Source organism: Pieris rapae, chromosome Z, assembly GCF_905147795.1.
Source record: "Pieris rapae chromosome Z, ilPieRapa1.1, whole genome shotgun sequence".
NCBI lineage: Eukaryota > Metazoa > Arthropoda > Insecta > Lepidoptera > Pieridae > Pieris > Pieris rapae.
Genome location: NC_059534.1, coordinates 5,011,399 through 5,032,223, shown reverse-complemented (window position 1 = coordinate 5,032,223; position 20,825 = coordinate 5,011,399). Strand labels below are relative to the sequence as shown.

The 20,825-nt window shown below is 32.0% G+C and overlaps 1 protein-coding gene across 2 annotated transcripts; it reads left to right on the top strand.

Annotated features, from left to right (window-relative positions):
- The first annotated feature begins 529 nt into the window (after nt 1-529).
- On the top strand, nt 530-18,925 carry LOC111000868 (MAGUK p55 subfamily member 7). 2 transcript variants are annotated; one of them, XM_022270471.2, is made up of 11 exons: nt 530-865; nt 1,001-1,272; nt 1,760-1,891; nt 2,416-2,445; nt 3,636-3,803; nt 4,102-4,298; nt 4,392-4,507; nt 4,732-5,049; nt 12,185-12,355; nt 13,024-13,196; nt 13,514-18,925. In XM_022270471.2, the coding sequence occupies exons 1-11, from the start codon at nt 826-828 to the stop codon at nt 13,688-13,690; spliced, it is 1,794 nt and encodes a 597-aa protein (XP_022126163.2). In that variant the 5' UTR covers nt 530-825; the 3' UTR covers nt 13,691-18,925. The 2 variants fall into 2 exon arrangements, with proteins under 2 accessions (XP_022126163.2, XP_022126171.2); XM_022270479.2 differs by lacking the exon at nt 2,416-2,445.
- Nucleotides 18,926-20,825: the final 1,900 nt, after the last annotated feature.

Sequence of the window (20,825 nt, the reverse complement as noted above, 5' to 3'; positions counted from 1 at the left end):
CTATGATACCACTGTAAGTAAAAATCTATAAAACAAAACAATACATATCAAAAAATGTATTAAACATTTATTATAAACGTGTTACTAAAGTATTATGCTTTACCGTTTGACATACTATTTTATCGATAAAAATGTCGACAAAGACAACCTAAACCAAAAGAGAGCTACTAAAATTAAACACAAAAATTATTTGATCTAATTTTTACGCAGTAAGATGTGATGCATTGATGTCGAAAGTAAATGTATATATGATACTAGCCGGAGCCCGTGACTTTATCCACGTATGAATAGTATTTCGAGTAGCTCATATTAGCGTGGCGTAGATAAAGACTACTAAAGATATTGACTATATAAGATTAATATTTCCATGATACATAACATATGAGTAACATTGGCGGCTTTGGCAGCGTCCGCCAGAATAGCATCAAGATGGTACATGTTTCTTACTTGCTTAACAGATAATGAAACGTACAGCAGTATAGTCAAGTAAACTCTATAGTCTATGGATAGCCTAGTTTACACTTTACAGTTTACACTCCTTGCCTGTACTGTAGAAGCTCTTATTTCTTCATGCAAATTATAGCTAGTGAATTAAATAAAAAATATTTTAGTATCTTGAATCTTTGTGTAAACCACTACGTATTTTTACTTGTCAGTGATTTCATTAGTTACTCTCGTCAATAAATTCTGTCGCTATGTTTTAATTCAAAATGGCTTGTATTAATAGTATGATGTATATGATAGATATGAGTTCTTTCTGAATTTAGCCACTCATGACAATTTAATTCATTATATGTTATGTTATCGACAATTTAAATCTCAAAAATGATGATGCCTAATACCTCTGATAATAATTGGGACCCTTGTGAGTATTGCTTTGTAATTTTAATTATTGTTATATATTATGAACCTCGGTAAAATAGTATTGTAATTTATACTCTATTAATCTGAATAAAATGAATTTCTGGATCCCTTATGAACTTATAATAACTAATTTTAGCCTTGAGTAGACTGTTGACATCATTAAAGGAAGTACAATCAGATGGTGAAGATGTAGCATTCCTTAGTGAATTGTTGCAATCAAAACAACTGCACGCTCTTGTCCAAGTCCATAACAAAATAGTAGCCAAAGGAAAGGATGACAAATTTTATCCATTGTTATCAAATGCAATGCAAGTTACGTTAGAAGTTTTAGAAATGTTTGGTGAATTGAAAACTGTCTCTAAAGAATTTCAAGAGCTCCTGAGTTTACTTCAAAAACCACATTTTCAGGTATCTTTGTGACACAATTTTGACTAAGTAGAACTTAATTTATTATCTAAGGTAAGTTAAGGATTACAGCTGCTATTGATTGCAAAAAATTTTTAGGTGCTTTGCTTTAGCTGGTGTCTGTGTCTGCTTTTTTCTGCTTTACAGACATAGACTATTAGACTCCAAAGTCAAATAAATATTCAATAACCTAGTTCATTGTTTTAGAGAATATGATGAAGTAATATGGTCTTGCATGTCATTTGCTTGTTGAACTAGTTTATGTATTTCTCTAAACCTTATGGACATTTAAGGCGTCTGGTAGCCTTCAGTGATAACTAAAACATAATAGATTTTTAATATTTTTTAAATGAAAATTTAGGATGATATGAGTTTGAATTATCTTTTAAAGTATTTTTTTCCAGAAAGTAAAATACAACTATATTCCAGTGTAAAGAAATTTTTTGGCCAATTGAAACATTAAATAAATACCTCTACCCTTTAATTACAGGCCATTTTATGCACACATGATGCAGTAGCTCAAAAGGATTATTACCCACATTTACCAGACATTCCTCCAGATGGTGATGAGGATGAAGAAACTGTCAAAATTGTACAATTAGTTAAAAGTGATGAACCCTTGGTAAGTTATACTTTATGTAAATTTAGCTTTAGATTTTGGTTTTATTATTATAAAGTAAAACACTTTCATTGTATATTTTGTCGACGGGATCTTAGAATGTTTATGAATGTTTGGTTAAAAAACTTAAACGATTTGGACTAAATATTAAACAATATAATTGAAACAAAAAATAAACATTTAAAATACAAGTTCACTATAAATTTATCACTTTTTCTTTCTGTATAAAATTAATATTTTCAATAGAGGATTACTTTTTCTATTAAGAATTAATTAAAGTAATATGTGTAATGTGTTACCATTTAGAAATAGCAGCTATGTGAAACTAAAGCTATATATATATCTATAATATATTTGATTATTATTTTAAGAGTAATTGTAATTTATAACTTCTTAAATTAATTCCTTCTATGTACTTTAATCTATTGGTAAAATATTAATTTAGAGTGTTTGACGGTGAATTGAAGTATTCATTACCATTGTAGTTTTCTTAAATTAAATATTCAATTTAGATCTTTTATCAAAAGGGTGGAGCACTGAGTGCAGAACCAATTGTGGTAAGTTTTATCATTACTTCTTGCTTTTACATCATTTATTCCCTTCATATTTTTTGTAAACTCTATTTCTCATTCACCTTAAACATTTTCTTCTATTTTTTATAGCTGCTATATCTAGATGTTGGCACAATTTGTACTGTGGTTTGCAAACCCCCTCCAGTGTCAGATTTTGTTAATCATCACTTTATGTTTAACATGATACAGATTGCTTATTATAAAGTTTTTTTAGTACCTGACCCTTAAAATTATTGTTTTTAAGCATTATAGAGTAGAATTAGTAATTAAGATGCTGGTATATAAAGAGATAAGATATTGCTTTCGGGTAATAATAGTAAATATTGTTTTATATATTATGTGTGGTTACTGCGATGACTACATTTAAATAACACTTATTCAAGGGATATACACATTATCCACCTTAACTCAACTAACTTTAAGCTAATAAATTAAAAATTGTTTCTTTAGTCACGACTTTAGTAGGCATAAATTTTGCTTATTAATTGTAATTATAAAAGATTATAATAAATGGAATCGGTATTGTTGTTGTTTATTGTCCATTTAAACTTATTTTTATACTAGTTATCTTTTATTGAAGCATGTATTAAATATTTAATTTCGAATTATATTGAATTCCTGATTTTAAACCAGTATGAGGATATGTAATATATCTTTGATATATTACGTTTTATATATAAATGAGAATTTAAGAAGTTAAAAGTTTTGGCAGCTTAAATAGTAATGCCATTTTGTTGGGTATGGAAGTCTGATGGAGTGATGTGAGATTGATGATTCTCAAAATAATATTCCATAAGTCTATTCCTTCCAAGTTATGGCACCGTTTTCGATGTCTATATGATTTTAGATAAGATAATGTGTGTATACCAGAGTGTGAGGATTCTTGACGAAGCAATAATTGTTTCTGGTTAATAGTCTAGGCCTGGTCTACTTATAAACACGATCATCGGTTCGTAGAAATCTATATGCCCTAGATCCCACTGGTTGACTTAATGTTATTATTATTTTTCAATTACTGTTTTGAATGTAAACGACATGACGAGTGTTTTGTATTAACGACAGCTAAATAGAATTTTGATTAAAACAAAAAGCGGGTTTTATTACTATAACAGGGAATATCTGAATTGTGGGTGGTGTTCATGATTGATGTTTAGTATTTAGCTCAAACATTTCAGGGTGCTACTATTAAAACGGACGAGGAGACTGGTAAAATAGTAATTGCTCGCGTCATGCACGGCGGGGCGGCTGATCGATCCGGCCTCATTCATGCTGGCGATGAGGTCATTGAAGTGAACGGTATAAGTGTCGAAAATAAAACGCCCGCTGATGTACTCGATATTTTAGTAAGTAGCTTTAACATGGACACGCAGTAACATTTGACATTTTTTTTTAATTGACATTTATTAAGGAAGTAACACTTTCTACATATCTAGATTGAATGCGAATATGTACACGAATGCTACTAATAATACTAAGTTCGATTTTCAGAAAAAAATAAGTACACGAAATACAGTCTTGTATACAATTTTTTTTATTTGATTATTTTTATTTTTTTATTGAATGTATTTTTTACAAATCAATTTAGGTTCAAAAACAATTAAAGTTTACTGTTCAGTATTTATAGTCATATGTACTTTTCAGCAAAATTCTGAGGGAACAATAACATTCAAACTAGTGCCTTCTTTTGGCAAAGGTGGGTCCCGAGAGTCTAAAGTGAGAGTGCGAGCTCTTTTTAATTATAACTCGGATGAAGATCCATACATTCCTTGTAAGGAGGCGGGTCTTAATTTCAAAAAAGGCGATATCTTGCATATTGTGTCTCAAGATGATGCATACTGGTATGTATGTTATTGCTGTGTACATTAACTGCGATAAAAAAGTACCAATTTTTTAAGTTTAAGATTGCCATGGTTTTTATTACCTTGTTTTAGGTGGCAGGCTCGGCGAGAAGGCGATAAAGTTATGAGAGCCGGTTTGATACCGTCTCGGGCCTTGCAGGAAGGTCGGATTATACATGAGCGGCAGAGTGATCCTCAAACTATTGACGGTACGCTTTTTATAAGCTTATAAATCAGGCACAACAGGCTGATCTACTAGTCTATTCAGAAAAAAATAGTCTCAAAAGATAAAGAAACTGTAGGGCTTGTAGAGTTAATGTTTTTTTAAATTATATATACTGATCAGAATGTCTTGCTGCATTAATTTAATAAATTTAAATAAAAAAAAAAACATTTAATGTATATTTAATATGTATATTTTTTTTTGTTTCAGGCAAACCAGCTCTATGTTCACCGACAAATGGCAACACTGACTGTAGCCCAAAAACACCGTGTTCGCCGACTCCAAACGCGACTGCGCTTCTTCCTTGCAAATCTACGCCTAAAGTGAAGAAAATCATCTACGATATAAAGGAGAATGATGATTTTGACCGGGAGATGATACCAACATATGAAGAAGTGGCAAGATTGTATCCAAGGCCGGGTTTTGTTCGACCAATAGTGTTGGTTGGAGCACCGGGTGTTGGTAGAAATGAAATGAGGCGACGACTCATCGCTACCGATCCGGAAAAATATGTCACGCCGATTCCATGTGAGTACTCTCAAATATTGAGTGAATTAAGTGTCGCTATAACTCCTAACGGAAATAACTATAAAGAAAGGTGAATATGAAAATCCAATACTTTTTTGGAGACATTACAATACATTACATTCGGCAGACTTAGCGCTTAATCTCGTTTTTGATTGTTCTATATGTTTCGTGATATTATTTATAGGCAAGTAGGTAATTAGTCTTCTGTGGCTGACATGTGGATTTCTGCTTAAGTCATGTCTGATTCAGTTAAGCTATAATTATCGTTTTATAGTGCGTTATAATTTGACTAAGTTGCCATCTTCTTTTAAAAAATAACCGGAGTATTTAAATATCGTCATTATTTGGCAAATAAATACAAAAGTAAATATCATATAAATTAATAAATAAATATCAGGTCTCTTTCATATTACATACCTGATGGCTTAAGTTGTTAAATTTACGACGTAAACATCAGTTACTATCAGAATATTGTATGTATATCGTTTATTTTTTCTAATATATTAGCGTTTCCTCATTATTTGTATTACCTGAATTTTCTTATTTTATTTTGTGTCTGGTCAGATGCTTCTGAATAAGTTTCCTAAGCCCTAGAATTAAGTATTGGTAATGCCCACCAGATTAATAAATCATTCTGGGGTTTGCACTACCCACTCGGCCCTCTTTATATACACCTGTTCAAGATTTGCACCTGATACAAGAAGATAACTATTTCTGGTTGTAAAGGCTATATAGGCTTAGCTGTTCTAATATGTTTGATTTGGGTGCCTGCGTTTAAATGTAAGCTATTGCGAATATAACTTCTAGCTAGCTGTGTAGCTTTGCGTACGACGGGCTTGCGCAGAAGGAAATATTAAAATGCTATTATTTTGTTATTATATTGCCAATTTTTTTTAATAGTTTTAGAGATTAAACTATAAAATACCTACCTTACCTACCTACCTTTTATATCTTTTTCTTCTTTGTTATTCCATTATACAGAATCATACACATTTTATAGGTCTTTTTGTATATTTTATGATTGTAGATGATAAACTTTGCTGTGCGTGCGACTCTCATCCCTGAAGTCGTAGGTTGGAACCCGGCAGTTCCAATAGACGTTTTTGTCCCATTTCAATATTCCCTTGTACCTTGGAGGAAAATATCGTGAGGAAACCGATATCGAAGTCGGCAAGAAGACTGATCACCTTCTTACCTATTAGAATAAAAAATAAATGATCCCAAAAAAGATTCAGTAAGCAGAGGGCCAGACTTATTATGATTTATGACCGATTGTGTCCCTTAATTATTATTAAAAAAAATGACAAACTTTGCTGTGCAGCGCGATATGCGAATTATAAAGCAATAATTGATTTATGCTATGTAAATAAAAATAAACACTGTTTGTGCATATATGTAAAAAGTTTAAGTCAGTAAAAACACAAACAATATGTTTTATGATTTAAGTATTGTGATGTCTAAGTATAAAAAATAAATCAGTCCTATTGCACTTTTTTACTTAACGTCTTTCATCTTTTTACAACACTGTTTAAACACAACTTGACGAAAAGAGACAAAAGAGTGTTTTAGTTAAAACAAGATTTATATTTATAAAGAAAGTTGACTTTGATATTGATTGCTTTGCGTCCTACTACTTTTTCCATTTTTTTTAATATAAAGTATACAGTACAATATTTTCATTCTTGAAAAAAGCTATTACGTGTATTATAAGTAATAACGATTTTAAAATATTATATTAAAAACATAAACAGCAAAACTATAAATCTAATCAGAAAACAATTCGACGGCCTTACCCTATTAAAATAATGTACTTGTTGGTGTGTATCTGCTACATTTGTGTGTGTATATGAGAGTAACTATTTACTTAATATTTTATTTCGTACATCATACCGTTGGAGACCTTTGTTTTATTAAAAACTAATTGGACATAGTTTATATTTATAGGTGCGTTACGAGACAGGTTTTTGTTGATAGAGAATTTGAAATAAATATTGTCAGAGGTTCTACGTACAATAATATAAAATGTGGTTTTTAAATTCAACTACCACATCCCTCATGACAACTAGATTAATCACAATGCGCGAACTCCTGGCTTAAACTAACATTCAGATCTTCATAGGACCTGCAAACTGGTCCTTGTCTAGCGCAGATTTTAGAGGTAATGACACGCTCTAAACGATACAGGAACATTGAGTCCTCTAAGAAACGACTGCCTTAATTGACTGTCTTAATTGCTTATGTTATGAAGGAATAAAAAAATTCGTGCGTTCGTGCAAAGATTCGTGTTCAGTCATATCTTATGTCAGAATCAAGCAGCTAAGGTAATTCAGTTTCTAATTAGAATTGTTATTTATTGACTTGTTTCTTCATCACGAGCGTTTTTATTTGGTCCATTTCTAGACGTAGCCTTCCGCCATTTGGCCTCTCTGTATCCATTCGGAGCCAACTTCCTTGACGACCCTAGTTGAGTTGACGACATCGTCTCGTCGTTCGTCGACGTCGATCGTCGTTTCAGTGTTTTTTGTTCTGCCAAGGTCTTTATTCAAGAAGGTTTCTTGAGCAAGTCCATCTTTGATTTGTTTAGACTTCAATAAATATTTACATCATTATTTTTATTTAGATACCGTTACGACATAAAAATACAGGAGTTACATTTGTTTACGTGTCTATGCATTTATTACCGATGATAGATTTAATAGTTTTGTATAGCAATTAAAATTTGACTTCGAAAAATGCAATATCCAGTTCGATAAAATCAGTGGCGGATTTATAAATGTTCTAGGTGTATTCTGTAAAGTTTGACGCCCTTGCCTCGTAATTTTAATAATTAATTTTAGAAACAAATCGTTGAAAGTGCACGTCAAATAATTTTTTGGGTTTGATTTTTGAGCAAAAAATTATACATAATCCATCCCGCTCGCATGCTCCAATCAGTAGTGGTACTGACAGGTATAGGCTGAAAGGGGGAAGAGGGAAATTTTTAAAAACTGTTTTTGCACTTTTCACACATACCAAGTGTGAGCTGAGGTCGCTGAGGCTTGGAGTAGCGAACTAGCAGTTTTACTCTAGAATTCGGAAGTTTGCTTCTCCGAATTATGTTGACAAGTGAGAGGGGAAAGACTTTGTTTGTTTTTTCTGTCTCACAAAATTCTTTTTGATTTGTATGAGGCAGGAAATGTAAATTCTGGTCCCAAATTTGCCGGCTAAGACTTAAGCATACTTAGCCTGTTGGTAAATCCGCTACTAGACCCGATACCATATAAAAGATAAATGTATGGGGAATCCTAGTTTGGATTGCTATGATAAAAACTGTTTGTTGGATGTGGTAATGGCGGGAGTGCAGAAAATCCAGGAACAAGAACCATACTTGGCTAAAATCGTCGTTTATAAATCTTTATCGTTGAAATTTAGCAACTCCCAACAGCTAGTTAATAATAATAATAAACTAATAAATTGCTTATGCAAAGAAAGTAGTAATGGCATAATATAATATGATGTATCATAAATGCATATGACGCTTTGCACGATCGATTGAGATGCATTGTCAGGGACAAAGGATTATAGCATCCAGGCTCGCGCATGCATTTTAGGCCATTACATTGAAGTCTAGATTCCTCCTTTCCGATCGAGGCACCCCTGACAGACAGACGTATTTATAGTGAGTATTTATTGTTGGAGTTATTATCTGTCATAAAATTATTGATTTCGATTTCTTAAATGCGTTTCGTTCCAATTCGGTGAAATATTTTAATAAATATTCATTGCACTCTCTAAGCATTTTTTCGTTATTGTGCTCAAACACACAGTTTAGGTTTAGCAAATAATTAGCTTAAATTATGAGCCTTTCTGAATACGATTAATTCAATATTCCTCTATATTCTATATAAAATAGATTTTTTCAAGCTCTTAAACTACTTATCTAGGAGTTCTACTGCTAGTTTAAGTGTTTTGGAGTATGTATATTTATATTTTTATAACACTTACTACTTCACTAAATATTGTAAAGATAACGATATTTTAGGCCGTGTAAATAATTATATATATGAAATATCAATCATAACAGTAAGTTGTTTTTTGACCACTAAGCTTTGTCAAGGGCTTCGAGCCTGTTGCATCCACGCCCGTTACGCGCATGCACTTTAGACATCGAATTGCAGTCTAGATTTGGCTCACTTAGTTCGCATCAGCCATTCTAATAAGTAGTTTATAATTATATTTTGAAGTGAGTATTTTATATAATTTCTATGCATTAGCAAACTCGGGCCGCTCATGAATTTAAAGTATCTAAATCTAGATTTCTGTCAATTATTTTTTTTAGGATTTGTGATAAGTATTGTGTATGCAACGATAGTAAAAAAGTTAGTTAAATTTGATTATTACCTTATCTTAAGACTTAGTGTAAAAATAAATTTATTTCTTGTACATATTATTATATTTATATATTACGTTTATATTATAAAACTAGCGGATCCGACAGACGTTGTCCTGTCTACACGTCTTTAATTTCAAAATTTCAATTTTTAATAAGCCATTTTGATGAAAATTATTATTCAAATGTTATGACAATATCTAACGATCCAGCACATGGTCACACACGATATAACACAATGATAACAAAACTTTTTTTAAATTTCGGGACAGACTAAAATTAAAATTCGAATATTATTTAAAATTTGACACTGCGATGGTAGCGCCGTCTGTCGGATCCAATGTAAAACATTCCAAAATCAACAACAACTAATAAATAGAAAATTAATTAAAAAAACATTGTCCAGCGGACAAAATTGTGAATCTAAACCATTCCCAGATCCCCTTGAACACACACAAAAAATTTCGTCTAAATCGGTCCAGTCGTTTAGGAGGAGTTCAGTCACATACACACGCACACAAGAAATATATATATTAAGATTATAATTAGTAATCGATTTAGGTGTGTTGTCAAGGGCTTCAAGCTTTTTGCATTTCTGTCTGGGCCGCGCATGTCCTTTAGGCATCTTACAGCATTCTATATTTGTTCAATTTGTTCGTATCAATCTCTGTTATCAGACGTGTTTTCAAATGTTAATAATTAATATTTTTTATATTTTTATATCGTGTGGTTTGGACTTTAACATCGATCGGTTGAGGTACGTTCTTAGGAGCCTGAAGCCAGTTGCATTCCTGTCCGGGCCGCGCATGGTCTTTAGGCATCTTACAGAATTCTAGATTTGTTCAATTTGATCGTATCAATCTCTGTTATCAGACGTGTTTTCAAATGTTCATAATTAATATTTTTAAACGTGTGTGGTTGGACTTTAGGCATGGATCGGTTATGGGGCGTTGTCAGGGGCTTCGAGTCAGTTGCATCCCGTGCAAGCCACGCATGATCTTTAAGGGTCCTTCAGAATTCTAGATTTGTTCCTATCAAGCTTTGTGATCAGGCGTGTTTTCAATTGTTCATAATTAATATTTTTTAAACGTGTGGGGTTAAAATTTAAACATTGATCGTTTGAGGTACGTTCTTAGGTGCTTGAAACCAGTTGCATTCCTGCCCGGGCCGCGCATGCCCTTTAGGCATCTAACATAACATTCTAGATTTGTCAATTAGCTCCTATCAATCTTTGTGATCCAACGGGGTTTCAATTGCTTATAAAAAAATTTTAACCTGTGGTTTGCACATTTAACATCGATCGGTTGAGGTTCGTTTTTAGGAGCTTGAAGCCAGTTGCATTCTTGTCCTGGCCGCGCATGTTCTTTAGGCATCCTACAGAATTCTAGATTTGTTCAATTTGTTGGTATCAATCTCTGTTATCAGACGTGTTTGCAAATGATAATAATTAATATTTTTTTAAACGTATGGTGTTAGACTTTAAACATTTGTCGGTTGAGGTACGTTCTTAGAAGCTTGAAACCAGTTACATATCTGCCCGGGCCGCGCATTTACTTTAGGTTTCTAACAGAATTTTAGATTTGTTTCTATCAATCTTTGTGATCAGACGTGTTTTCAAATGTTCATAATTAGTATTTTTTTAAACGTTTGAAGTTAGACTTTAAATATTGATCGGTTGAGGTACGTTTTTAACAGCTTGAAACCACTTGCATTCCTGCCCGGGCCGCGCATGCTCTTTAGCCATCTAACAGAATTCTGAAAAGGATTTTAAATAAAAGTGTGCAGTCTGGCTTATAAACAGTAAATAGTACATTTTTGCTGCGATTGATTGAGGTACTTCGTATGGGGTCAGGTTTAATTAAACTCAGCGTTCATGCTCTAAGGTATCCTGCATCTATATTGTAGTAGACACCTTTATAGTAAATTTTGTCTCTCCGTCGTGGTTGTTACCATTCTTATTTAATTTTATTCATAAAAACATTAACATGTGTCTTTAAGATCGAGTGTTTTGATTTAACAGTTATTCTTTTCTTGTTTTTTCTTTCAGTTAAAAAAACACTTGTCATCGTAATGTGAAATTATTATTTTTTATTTAAAAGTGATATTAAAATTTGTATAAATTTTTTTATCTGGAAGTATAAAAGATACATTTTCTTTGTGGTCATTTATGAAGTGCGTATATAATCATATTCAATTAAAGTTATAAATTAAATATGATCAGTATTTAAAAACTATGCCAAAACTTTATCACCACTATGTTTGCGTAATTGACATGTTTAGTTTTGAAAGTGAACATTTGTCTAAAATTTTTAACTTTTTAATTATTGTAGATTTTATCAAAATTAATAATTGATATTAGACTTTAAAATTAATAAACTTTGTCTTTGTATAGATATATACAGCTATTTGTAATAAAGCCTTTGAAAGTGTCAAGTTTACGTGACTACTATTGTACTGTGCCTATGGGCTTAAAATAGCACCGAGTCGATAAATATCGTCCATCTTTTGTTGACGCATGCGTCATCACCATACAAAATCAATTCATAACTTGTTGCTTCCCTGTTGTGATATCTTGTTGAGATATGAGACATCCTTAATAAATAAAACTTGTAGCTCCGCAATTTCAATTCTGTTGAAAATCGGTACTGATTAACGGTTATTGTTCTGCTGTTTTTGTTTGACCCATCCATCTTGCCGTTTCAATTTGATCTCGGTATCTACTATTTCTGAAACTTCTATAATTAATAGATTTTTTATTCATTTCAGATACATCGAGACCATTGAAGCCCAGCGAGCAAAATGGGAAGGAATACGTTTTCGTTACCCGCGAGAAGATGGAACAAGATATTACCGATGGAAAGTTTATCGAACACGGCGAGTACAAAGGGAATTTGTATGGGACGTCGGCGGAGAGCGTTGAGACAATAGTTAATTCTGGTAAGGAAATTCATATGACGATTAGTTTTTGTGGCGTTTATTGCTAGTTCTTCGCTTCCGTTCTACGCCCTTGATTTGAGAACTGAAAGTTAATGTAAAATTAGAAGCATTTCATATACATTTCTGTTTTTGACGATTATAAGTGTACATTGTGTTAATAAAATAAATCAGTGGCCCTACAACCTCCTTAGGTCTTGGCCTCAGATTTTTGAATCTGTTTCATGATCATTTTTTAAATCTAATAGGCAAGTAGGTGATCAGCCTCCAGTGCCTGACACACGTTGTCGACTTTTTGAGTCTCAGACATGTCGGTTTCCCAACGATGTTTTTCTTCACCGTTAGAGCAAATGTTAAATACGCACATAGAAAGAAATTCCATTGGTGCACAGCCGGGGATCGAACGGACGACCTCAGGTATGAGAGTCGCACGCTGAGGCCACTAGGCCAACACTGCTTTATGTACATTCGTGTTACCTATATGAATAAAATATGAATTTGAATTTGTGATATCGAGTTACTAAGAACTGAAGGCTGAGGAGTACATCCATTCTATTACTTCATGGATGGTTTAAGCATTTTGAATCTTTGAAAATTTTATTTTATTTTGACACATACAGTTAAAGTTTAGAATTAAAGAGGTTCAAATTATTTTATTATATGTTTTGCAGGTCGTGTATGCGTCTTAAGTCCGCATTGGCAAGCGTTGAAGATGCTTCGCACGACCCGCTTGCGTCCCTACATTGTGTTCGTAAAGCCGCCGTCATTTGAACGCCTGGTTGAAACCAGAACGAATGCCAACGCTCGCTCTACCTTTGATAAAGAAAGTTCAAGGGCTTTTACAGTAAGTATTTATTTATGTAGTTTCATAAATATATATTTTTTTTTAACCTTTACTGCTTAAATGTTTTATCCGGCGCTAACTGAGAACTGCCATCATTGATCTTTATTTTAATGGGGAGACATTATATAGCTATGAAATCTACTTATTTAATTTATCTTTGATGTAAACGCGAAATTAACAAATTAATTAACAAATTAAACAGATTAGTGTTTTTAAAAAAAATCCAGCAGCAAGCTTTTTAGATAATCTTGAGCGAGAATTTTTATATTTATATTATAAAATTTTATAATATAATTATTATATTATAAAATTTTCAGGAAGAAGAGTTTCACGATATTATACGCTCATCGACGCGTATCAACTTCCTCTACGGCTACATGTTTGATGAGGAGATTGTGAATGAAGATCTGGCAAGTGCATTATCGCAGCTCCTAAAAACCTCATGGAGGGTTCAATCTGAGCCTCTTTGGGTTCCTGCTTCTTGGGTACAGTAAGGAAATAATATCCTATCCGAATGCCGAAACATACTAAATTAACTTTCGCCTTGGGAACCGTTGAAAGTTTGAAAAACGTACATTTTCATGTCACATTTTGTTAGATTCCATTTCTTATATGAGATTTAATTTATTTAAATTATGACGAAGATTGCCCGTTAGTATGGACTTTCAGCTGTTATTCTATTATTCATAATATATTTGTATACCAGAAATGACACCTGAAAATTAATTAATTGATATATTGGCTAAATTCTCAGTACTCTTGCAAGAAGTAAATCCAGGAGATTTTCGTTGAAAGAGCAGTAGTAAAATTTAAAATGTAATTCGATTTTAAGGAATTTTCACAATTCGTATGTTGCATTGAAATGTCAATGGACAAAAAGGCATTTATAGCACGTAGTATTAATTCCAATAAATAATTTATAATAGACAATATCACAATATAAAATAATTACTCTATTAGTTGGTAAGTTGATTCTTATAAACATATAGCTGCACTAGTCGCATCTTCCTATTATAAATGCTCAAATATAATCAAGCGTTGAAATTTGGCAGCCGTGCGTTGGGTCAATGTGATTCACAAGTGTTTATTGGAACCGTAATATAATAATATATGGCCATACAATTGATATTCCAAAGAAATTGATCTCATTCTAGTCAATAAAATTAAGTTTTTATTAGTAACCATAAAATTTTCATGTGCCTGTTGTTAAACGCTTAGAAAGATATCGCTACATAATTATTGTTGTGTATTTTTGTGTTGTGCTAATTTTAGTATTGTTGTCGTTAGATAACATAGGATAAATTTCAGTTTAAGTAATGTGAAAAGCAAAGTTGCAATACTGAATATAGCAAGCGTAGGTAGATCTTATGATTTATTCTAAATTTTAAAGTATTAGTCGTTAAAGTGTCCTAGAGCAGACTTATATCGATCATTTTGACGTTAGTGGTCCCTATTGACAGTAGAAGTTAATAAAAATAAATTTATAAATATATAATTCTTTCATAGAATAGTATATTCAAACATAGGTGGCTCATTTAAAAATAAAAATATGTCTCTGGCATTATACAATATACATTCCAATTCATAATAAATGTGAATTGTATTCAATAACTTAAAATTTGCCTGGCTATCTATGAAAAATATATTTACTTAATGTTTCGTGATTACGCTCGTATTGTGCTTAAAAATCGTGTATTCAATCCTTTGTCTATAGTATTGGTTATTGTTATTGTGTACATTTTTTAGCAAAAGCATTTTTACATTAGATGTCTGCATTTGTTCTATATCTATTTAAAATATCCAGTGTTCCATAGATACGTGATTGTGATGAATCTCCTGCAATTTAGATATACATGAAAAATAGTTTTTATTAACACGTTTTTAATACGTCTATAATATTATATTAGTGTAGGTTAATATAGAAGACAATATGAATAGGCAGTTATAAAGTTCCAGCAATTGTTTGTAACCCAGAGTTGCCTTTAGATTTATTAGTATTAGGAAATTGTATTATATTGGCAATAAATTACACCAATTATGTCATATAAGAATTGTTGCGGGGGGTATTAAAAATAATTTATTTCTTGCAGTAAATTAATACTAAATATAATAAGACTTGTATCTCAGAGAGAAATTTGAATGCAATAATATTGATATAATTTGTTCAGTTATTAGTTTTCTAAAGGAAAAATTTGTCATCTATATAGCATTGATTGTAGTTGTTGGGCGAAGCTATCTATTCACGATCCTATGTAATTTGAATTTGCTATATTATATGGTAAAGATTTTGCCATTTTCACCCATAAAATTAAAAATATATATGTTATCTTAAAATGAAAATGGGGGTCTAATCAAAATAATTAAATCCTGGTTGAAACTGTACAATTATTAAGGCATACAAAGAGGATGGAGTTAGGTTAAATTTGAAATAGAATGAGTAGGCGTTTTAGTAAAATAATTGCGACGGCTACAAAATAATTAGTAATTAAATTCATAATTCGTTAGTTGCATGATATAGGCATGTCTAAGATTTTTTTTGGAATTATATTTATATATTACATTGTTTAACTATAGCAAGTTAATAACTTTGCACCATTTGGGAGATTTCAGACTTTTAACCAACGCTGCATTTCACCTAATCTCGCTTAGAAATATAATATTATATAATATATTATAGAGCAAACTTATCGTGAATTACCTGTTTAAGTTATCATGTCACTATCATCTGTCTTTGTCGCACTGAACAGTTTCATTAAAGTCCTAAGTTCCCATAATTGAGGTGTTTGTGGTTGTAATTCGTGGCCTTCCATTTCTGCACATGTTTTGAAGTTTACTTCCATTGATTATGGTCTAGTTTTTCTTTTGGAAAGCATAATCGGAGGCCATTGGTGAGATGCTTGCAAAAATGCCTTCTAAGTTCATTAGCGATATTAACTAGGGGAATTTTTTGTCAGTCCTTCAAACATTCTTGCGAAGGGAGGGCGACATGATGGCTTACTCGTCGAAAAAAGATCATTTGCTCTCTCTTTGGAGTCTTACTACACGCTCGATCACTCAATGGCCTTACCATCTACTTTTCCGTATTGGATTCGAACACCAGTGTGCAAAAGGTCTTATTCGCCATTCACCCCATTTAAAAAAAAAAGTCGAACGCTAGACACTTATCGCAACCACTTTTGTATTTTCTAAGCAATCAATTATATCATCAATAGCCAGCTTTTGCTGTAGCTGAACATGTCTTTCAATATTTTTTGGTACGAGTTTATTGTATAAATAACATAAAGTAAGTGGGAGAACTAGTCCAGGTTCGAACGGGGAAGTACCACCTCCACATCTGCATTGTACAGTTATAGGTAAAAGACAAAACCTCTTTGCATCTTACGTGACACTCAGCCAAATGGATTTGGGCTGTATGTAAACAAATCCGTTTGGTGTTAGTGGGTCATTCTCAAAGTGACTTTGTCTCATATCTCAGGTGTGGGAGCCGCAAAACATATGGACATTTGAGGTGACCATCTCAGCCCTCAAATCATCTATAACCAACAAAGACACAAAGCGACCTATTGACCAGTTTTAGGTGGAAATTAAGCATATTACATTTAGTGCAAATAAATTCGAAAACCCTGTATTGTGACCCATATTATACTTTGATCATCCTAATTTAATATCTTACAAACAAACGTTATGTTTGTAATGGTGAATCTAGAAATTTGATGTCGGTAAAACCTCGTGTTACTTAAGAAAGACTATAATAGTCTACATAGTCTTTGTTGGTTATCGATAGCACTACACAATAATGTAAACATCGTTCTCGGTTCTGTTTTCAAAGGATTTGGCAATTGCATAGCAGGACTTAATTTTAATAGTTGCTTTATGCCTTCGGTGTATTATAGGATATCAACTCCAAGCTAATCTTATAATATATTGCGATTGATTTTAAAGCAACAATTTTTCTACTACCGATGTGTTCATTATACTCTTAAATTTTGCTTATCATTATTTGCCGTTTACTTGGCTGTATGGTTTTGGAAAAGAGCTTTAGAGGATATAACGTGTGACGTTAAATTCTCAAAGTGGAGTTGACACCTGTCACGGGTTTTTGTAAATATTGTGCTGCAACTGGGTGTACGGCGCCGGTTGTTAAGAGCTCTTAATTGCGACGGGCTCGTTAGTACAACGTTCGAGCCTTGTACAAACGAACTCGGGTGTCGAGCCTGGGTCTAAACGTTTTGAGCTTGGTACGACGAACGCATAACTTAGACTTGTTGCAGTTCCGATGTTACCGTGTAAATACAGAGTCGGCACTACAGTTTAAAGTCTAAGTTTTTAATTTTTATTTACTACATTGCGGACACACCGTGCCTTTGCTACAAAGACGTTGAATCTCATTTCGATTGAGAACTTGTTACGTATATTGTGTAAGCAACAAATAAACACGCAATTTGTGTGTTAGTTTAGGCTTCATATCTTCTTAGTAGGTGATCTTAAAATGTATTTATATGTATATAACCTGTATAAATGTAAATATTTTGTAGTCGTCGTTAAAAGTTACCTAGGATAAATTGTGGACGTTATATTACCGAAGACAATTTAAATTACCGGACAGACAAACAATGCTTATACACCACAACATCTTGGAGTGTACGAAAAACATCTTTAAAAAAAAAGTGAAGAGTCCATACTCGTTGGCCTTATTGTGCCGTGAAAGTAATGCCAATGATTATGAACTCATCATAAGAGACAATTTTTTCCCCGTAAATCGTTAGGGGACATAGTAACCTTTAATTTTTGTTTTTCTATAACTATGCATAATTCATTTGACTATAATCATGTTTTCTACCTATTCTCCAATAAATCAATAGGGCCTTTTTAATCTCTAGAACTAGTTTTCTTATTCGCATAGCGTTTCACTTCTGTTAGTCACACTTCCTACTCACTTCATTTATTATTTCGTCCCCTGCGTCGGGAATTTATTAAATGGAGATACTAACACGCAGATCAATAGGTTAGTGGTTGAACTATTGTTCTGAGTGTACTTATAAAGTTAGTTACAATATTTAGTTTCTCACGTTGTAACTAATTTTGTAATATAGCCTGATCTTGACTTAACAATGCTCGGATACCTAAAATTTATGATTTGTAACGTTTGCTTATAATTATTATACTTTTTTTTAGTATATTCGACAGATTATTAATATTGTATCGCGTTATGAAACCCATATTAAGTGTCGTAAATTAAACTGTTTTTTGTTATAATGAAAATTGCATTCACGTTTTTGACTATTTTTAAATGCTGTAATGTTATTCACTGTTGGGCCTAAAACACTTTTAATTACCGTTTTTGCTTTGATTCAGTATATATTTAATTGATGGCGCATTTTATATTTATCTATTAATATTGTTCTTGAAAAATATTTAGTTTTTTAGGAAGCGCTTAAGCAATGGGGGGGGGGGGGGGGAATTATAATTTATTGCTATTTATCTAGTCTTATTGTGATAACATATTCTGTTTTATATAATTGTAGGTATCGGATTTTAAATTTCTTCTTTTTTGGTATTTGTAACACTTAATTCTAAATGTCTGACGTAGGCTTCGTTCGAGCTCTGAACTTACGCGAACTAAATATCTAATAAAAACAAGAACTGAAAGAACTTAACCATAAGCTCAGCGCCCCGAACAAAATGCTATGTGTAAATGTGTACTCGACTTAAAATAAAAATAATAATAATAATAATTGGTGTTTTATTTTAACTGCCTAAAATTGTCTAGATGTAGGTCCTAACAATGCATTCATCGATCTATGTATTTAATATTACTTTGAGACACAATCATAATAGCAGTTATAGGAAGAAATCTTGTGGTTTCACCAGGTTAAAAGTTAATCGTAAAATTTTTCAATGTATATTTAAAAAAATACTAATGATGATTCATTAAACTAAATCAAGTCGTGTTTAGTGTTGTAGTCCATCCGTAATGTGTTATTCTATATGTAGTTCCTTAATTTTTATATGAAAACATTAATTCAAATTTTACTTAAAAATAAATTGTAAAATTATTTATTTATTTTTTTCCACTACTTTATTCTACCTTAACAGTTACTACTAATTATTAATAATTAAACAGAACTCCAAAATAATACCCACACCAATTATCCATTTATTAACAAGAAAACATTAAAAAATTCAACTTATATGCCTAAATCTTATAACTAACAATATAGCAAGCAACTATTGTGAACTCAGCCAGTGTACAAACAAATAGGTCTACCTCAATAGAAATTTTGATGATTATCTGTATAATAAAGATTATTTTACTTTCAATTTTTATATATTAATTCAAAATAATGATTATTTTTACACAAATTAGGATCGGGGAGCGAATAATTAAAAAGTTCCTCGCGATGGACTACGCTAGAGACGCAGAATTTTTTTTCATTAATCTACGAGCCATTATCAAGTCATTATTTACATACGTCTAAACATCTAAGTAATTTAACAATAACAGAATATCATATGAGATTGAAATAAATTTTTGACGTTATATACAAAATGTAAAAAGCATCAATTCAAAAATGATTTAGGTTTGCTTTAGAACATGTGGGCTTAAATTATCCCATATAGTCATCTCTATCTGCTGTAAACAGGAATAGGTCGAATTACCAATAATCTATATTTATATAGCTGGTTGTCAAATCGAGCTTATTCACCGTTTCACACTTAACATACGTTGTATGAAGGTACTATATAATGTTCTCTAAACTTCAGTCATTATTCGTAGTGACATTTATTTCTGTCCTTTATACATATTTCTTGGCAAGTATATAATTTAGAACCTGCTTTATTTATTTTTAATGAATTTACAAACATATGCAACTTTATTATTGGTTATAATACGCCGACATGTATTATGTGATCAATATAGCTTTAATGATAGATTTAATGTTAAATTAGAAGAGCTGGTCGATCTGATTGCAAAGGAAAATAATAATGCTAAACTAAGCAAGTCCACTTGTTGGAAATGGAAGGAAATATGGACATCTATTACAACACCATCGCTATCATTTAATATTAATACTGGTAAGTAATTAACAATCTTCTGAACGTTATAATAAAAGTAATTAAATTTCGATAATTAGAAAAATAATTCAAAAAATTTGGTCCATGTGGCAGTACATTCAATGCTGGCAGCATTTACTTGCTATATTGCATTACTTATTCGTCGTGCGAGGAAATATTTACCCGTACTACCAGGCGCCAATATACAACTTTAATTAGCGCCTTTGCACTTGAAGCGCATGGGCCAAGAGTGTCTTAAGTCTGTTAAAATTGGAGAAAAAAGTGAAATATATAGCCTTTTATTACTTTCCACCAGCTTTTGTGCGTTAAGTCAATACGAGTATTCATATTAAAACATATTATAGTTTATTTTACACGATCCTTTGTGAAATAAATCTCCCTAGTTGGCCAGATGTATTGTATAATCTGTTCCTAGCTTTTCCTTAGATTATCAGCCTTCTGTGCTTAATACAGTGGCTGTAAGGCACTACGGGAATTCTGCACGAGCTCTTATATATAGCTGGTTCGCGCTATCTTGATTTTGAGTTTAAGCTTAAGATTTGTTGCCTTAAT

Bases quoted from the DNA above. Each gene is read 5' to 3' on its own strand.
- LOC111000868 (XM_022270471.2), top strand. From the start codon at position 826: ATGATGATGCCTAATACCTCTGATAATAATTGGGACCCTT. The intron at 4,299-4,391 runs GTATGTATGTTA...ACCTTGTTTTAG, and splicing joins TCTCAAGATGATGCATACTG to GTGGCAGGCTCGGCGAGAAG. The intron at 12,356-13,023 runs GTAAGGAAATTC...TATGTTTTGCAG, and splicing joins TGAGACAATAGTTAATTCTG to GTCGTGTATGCGTCTTAAGT.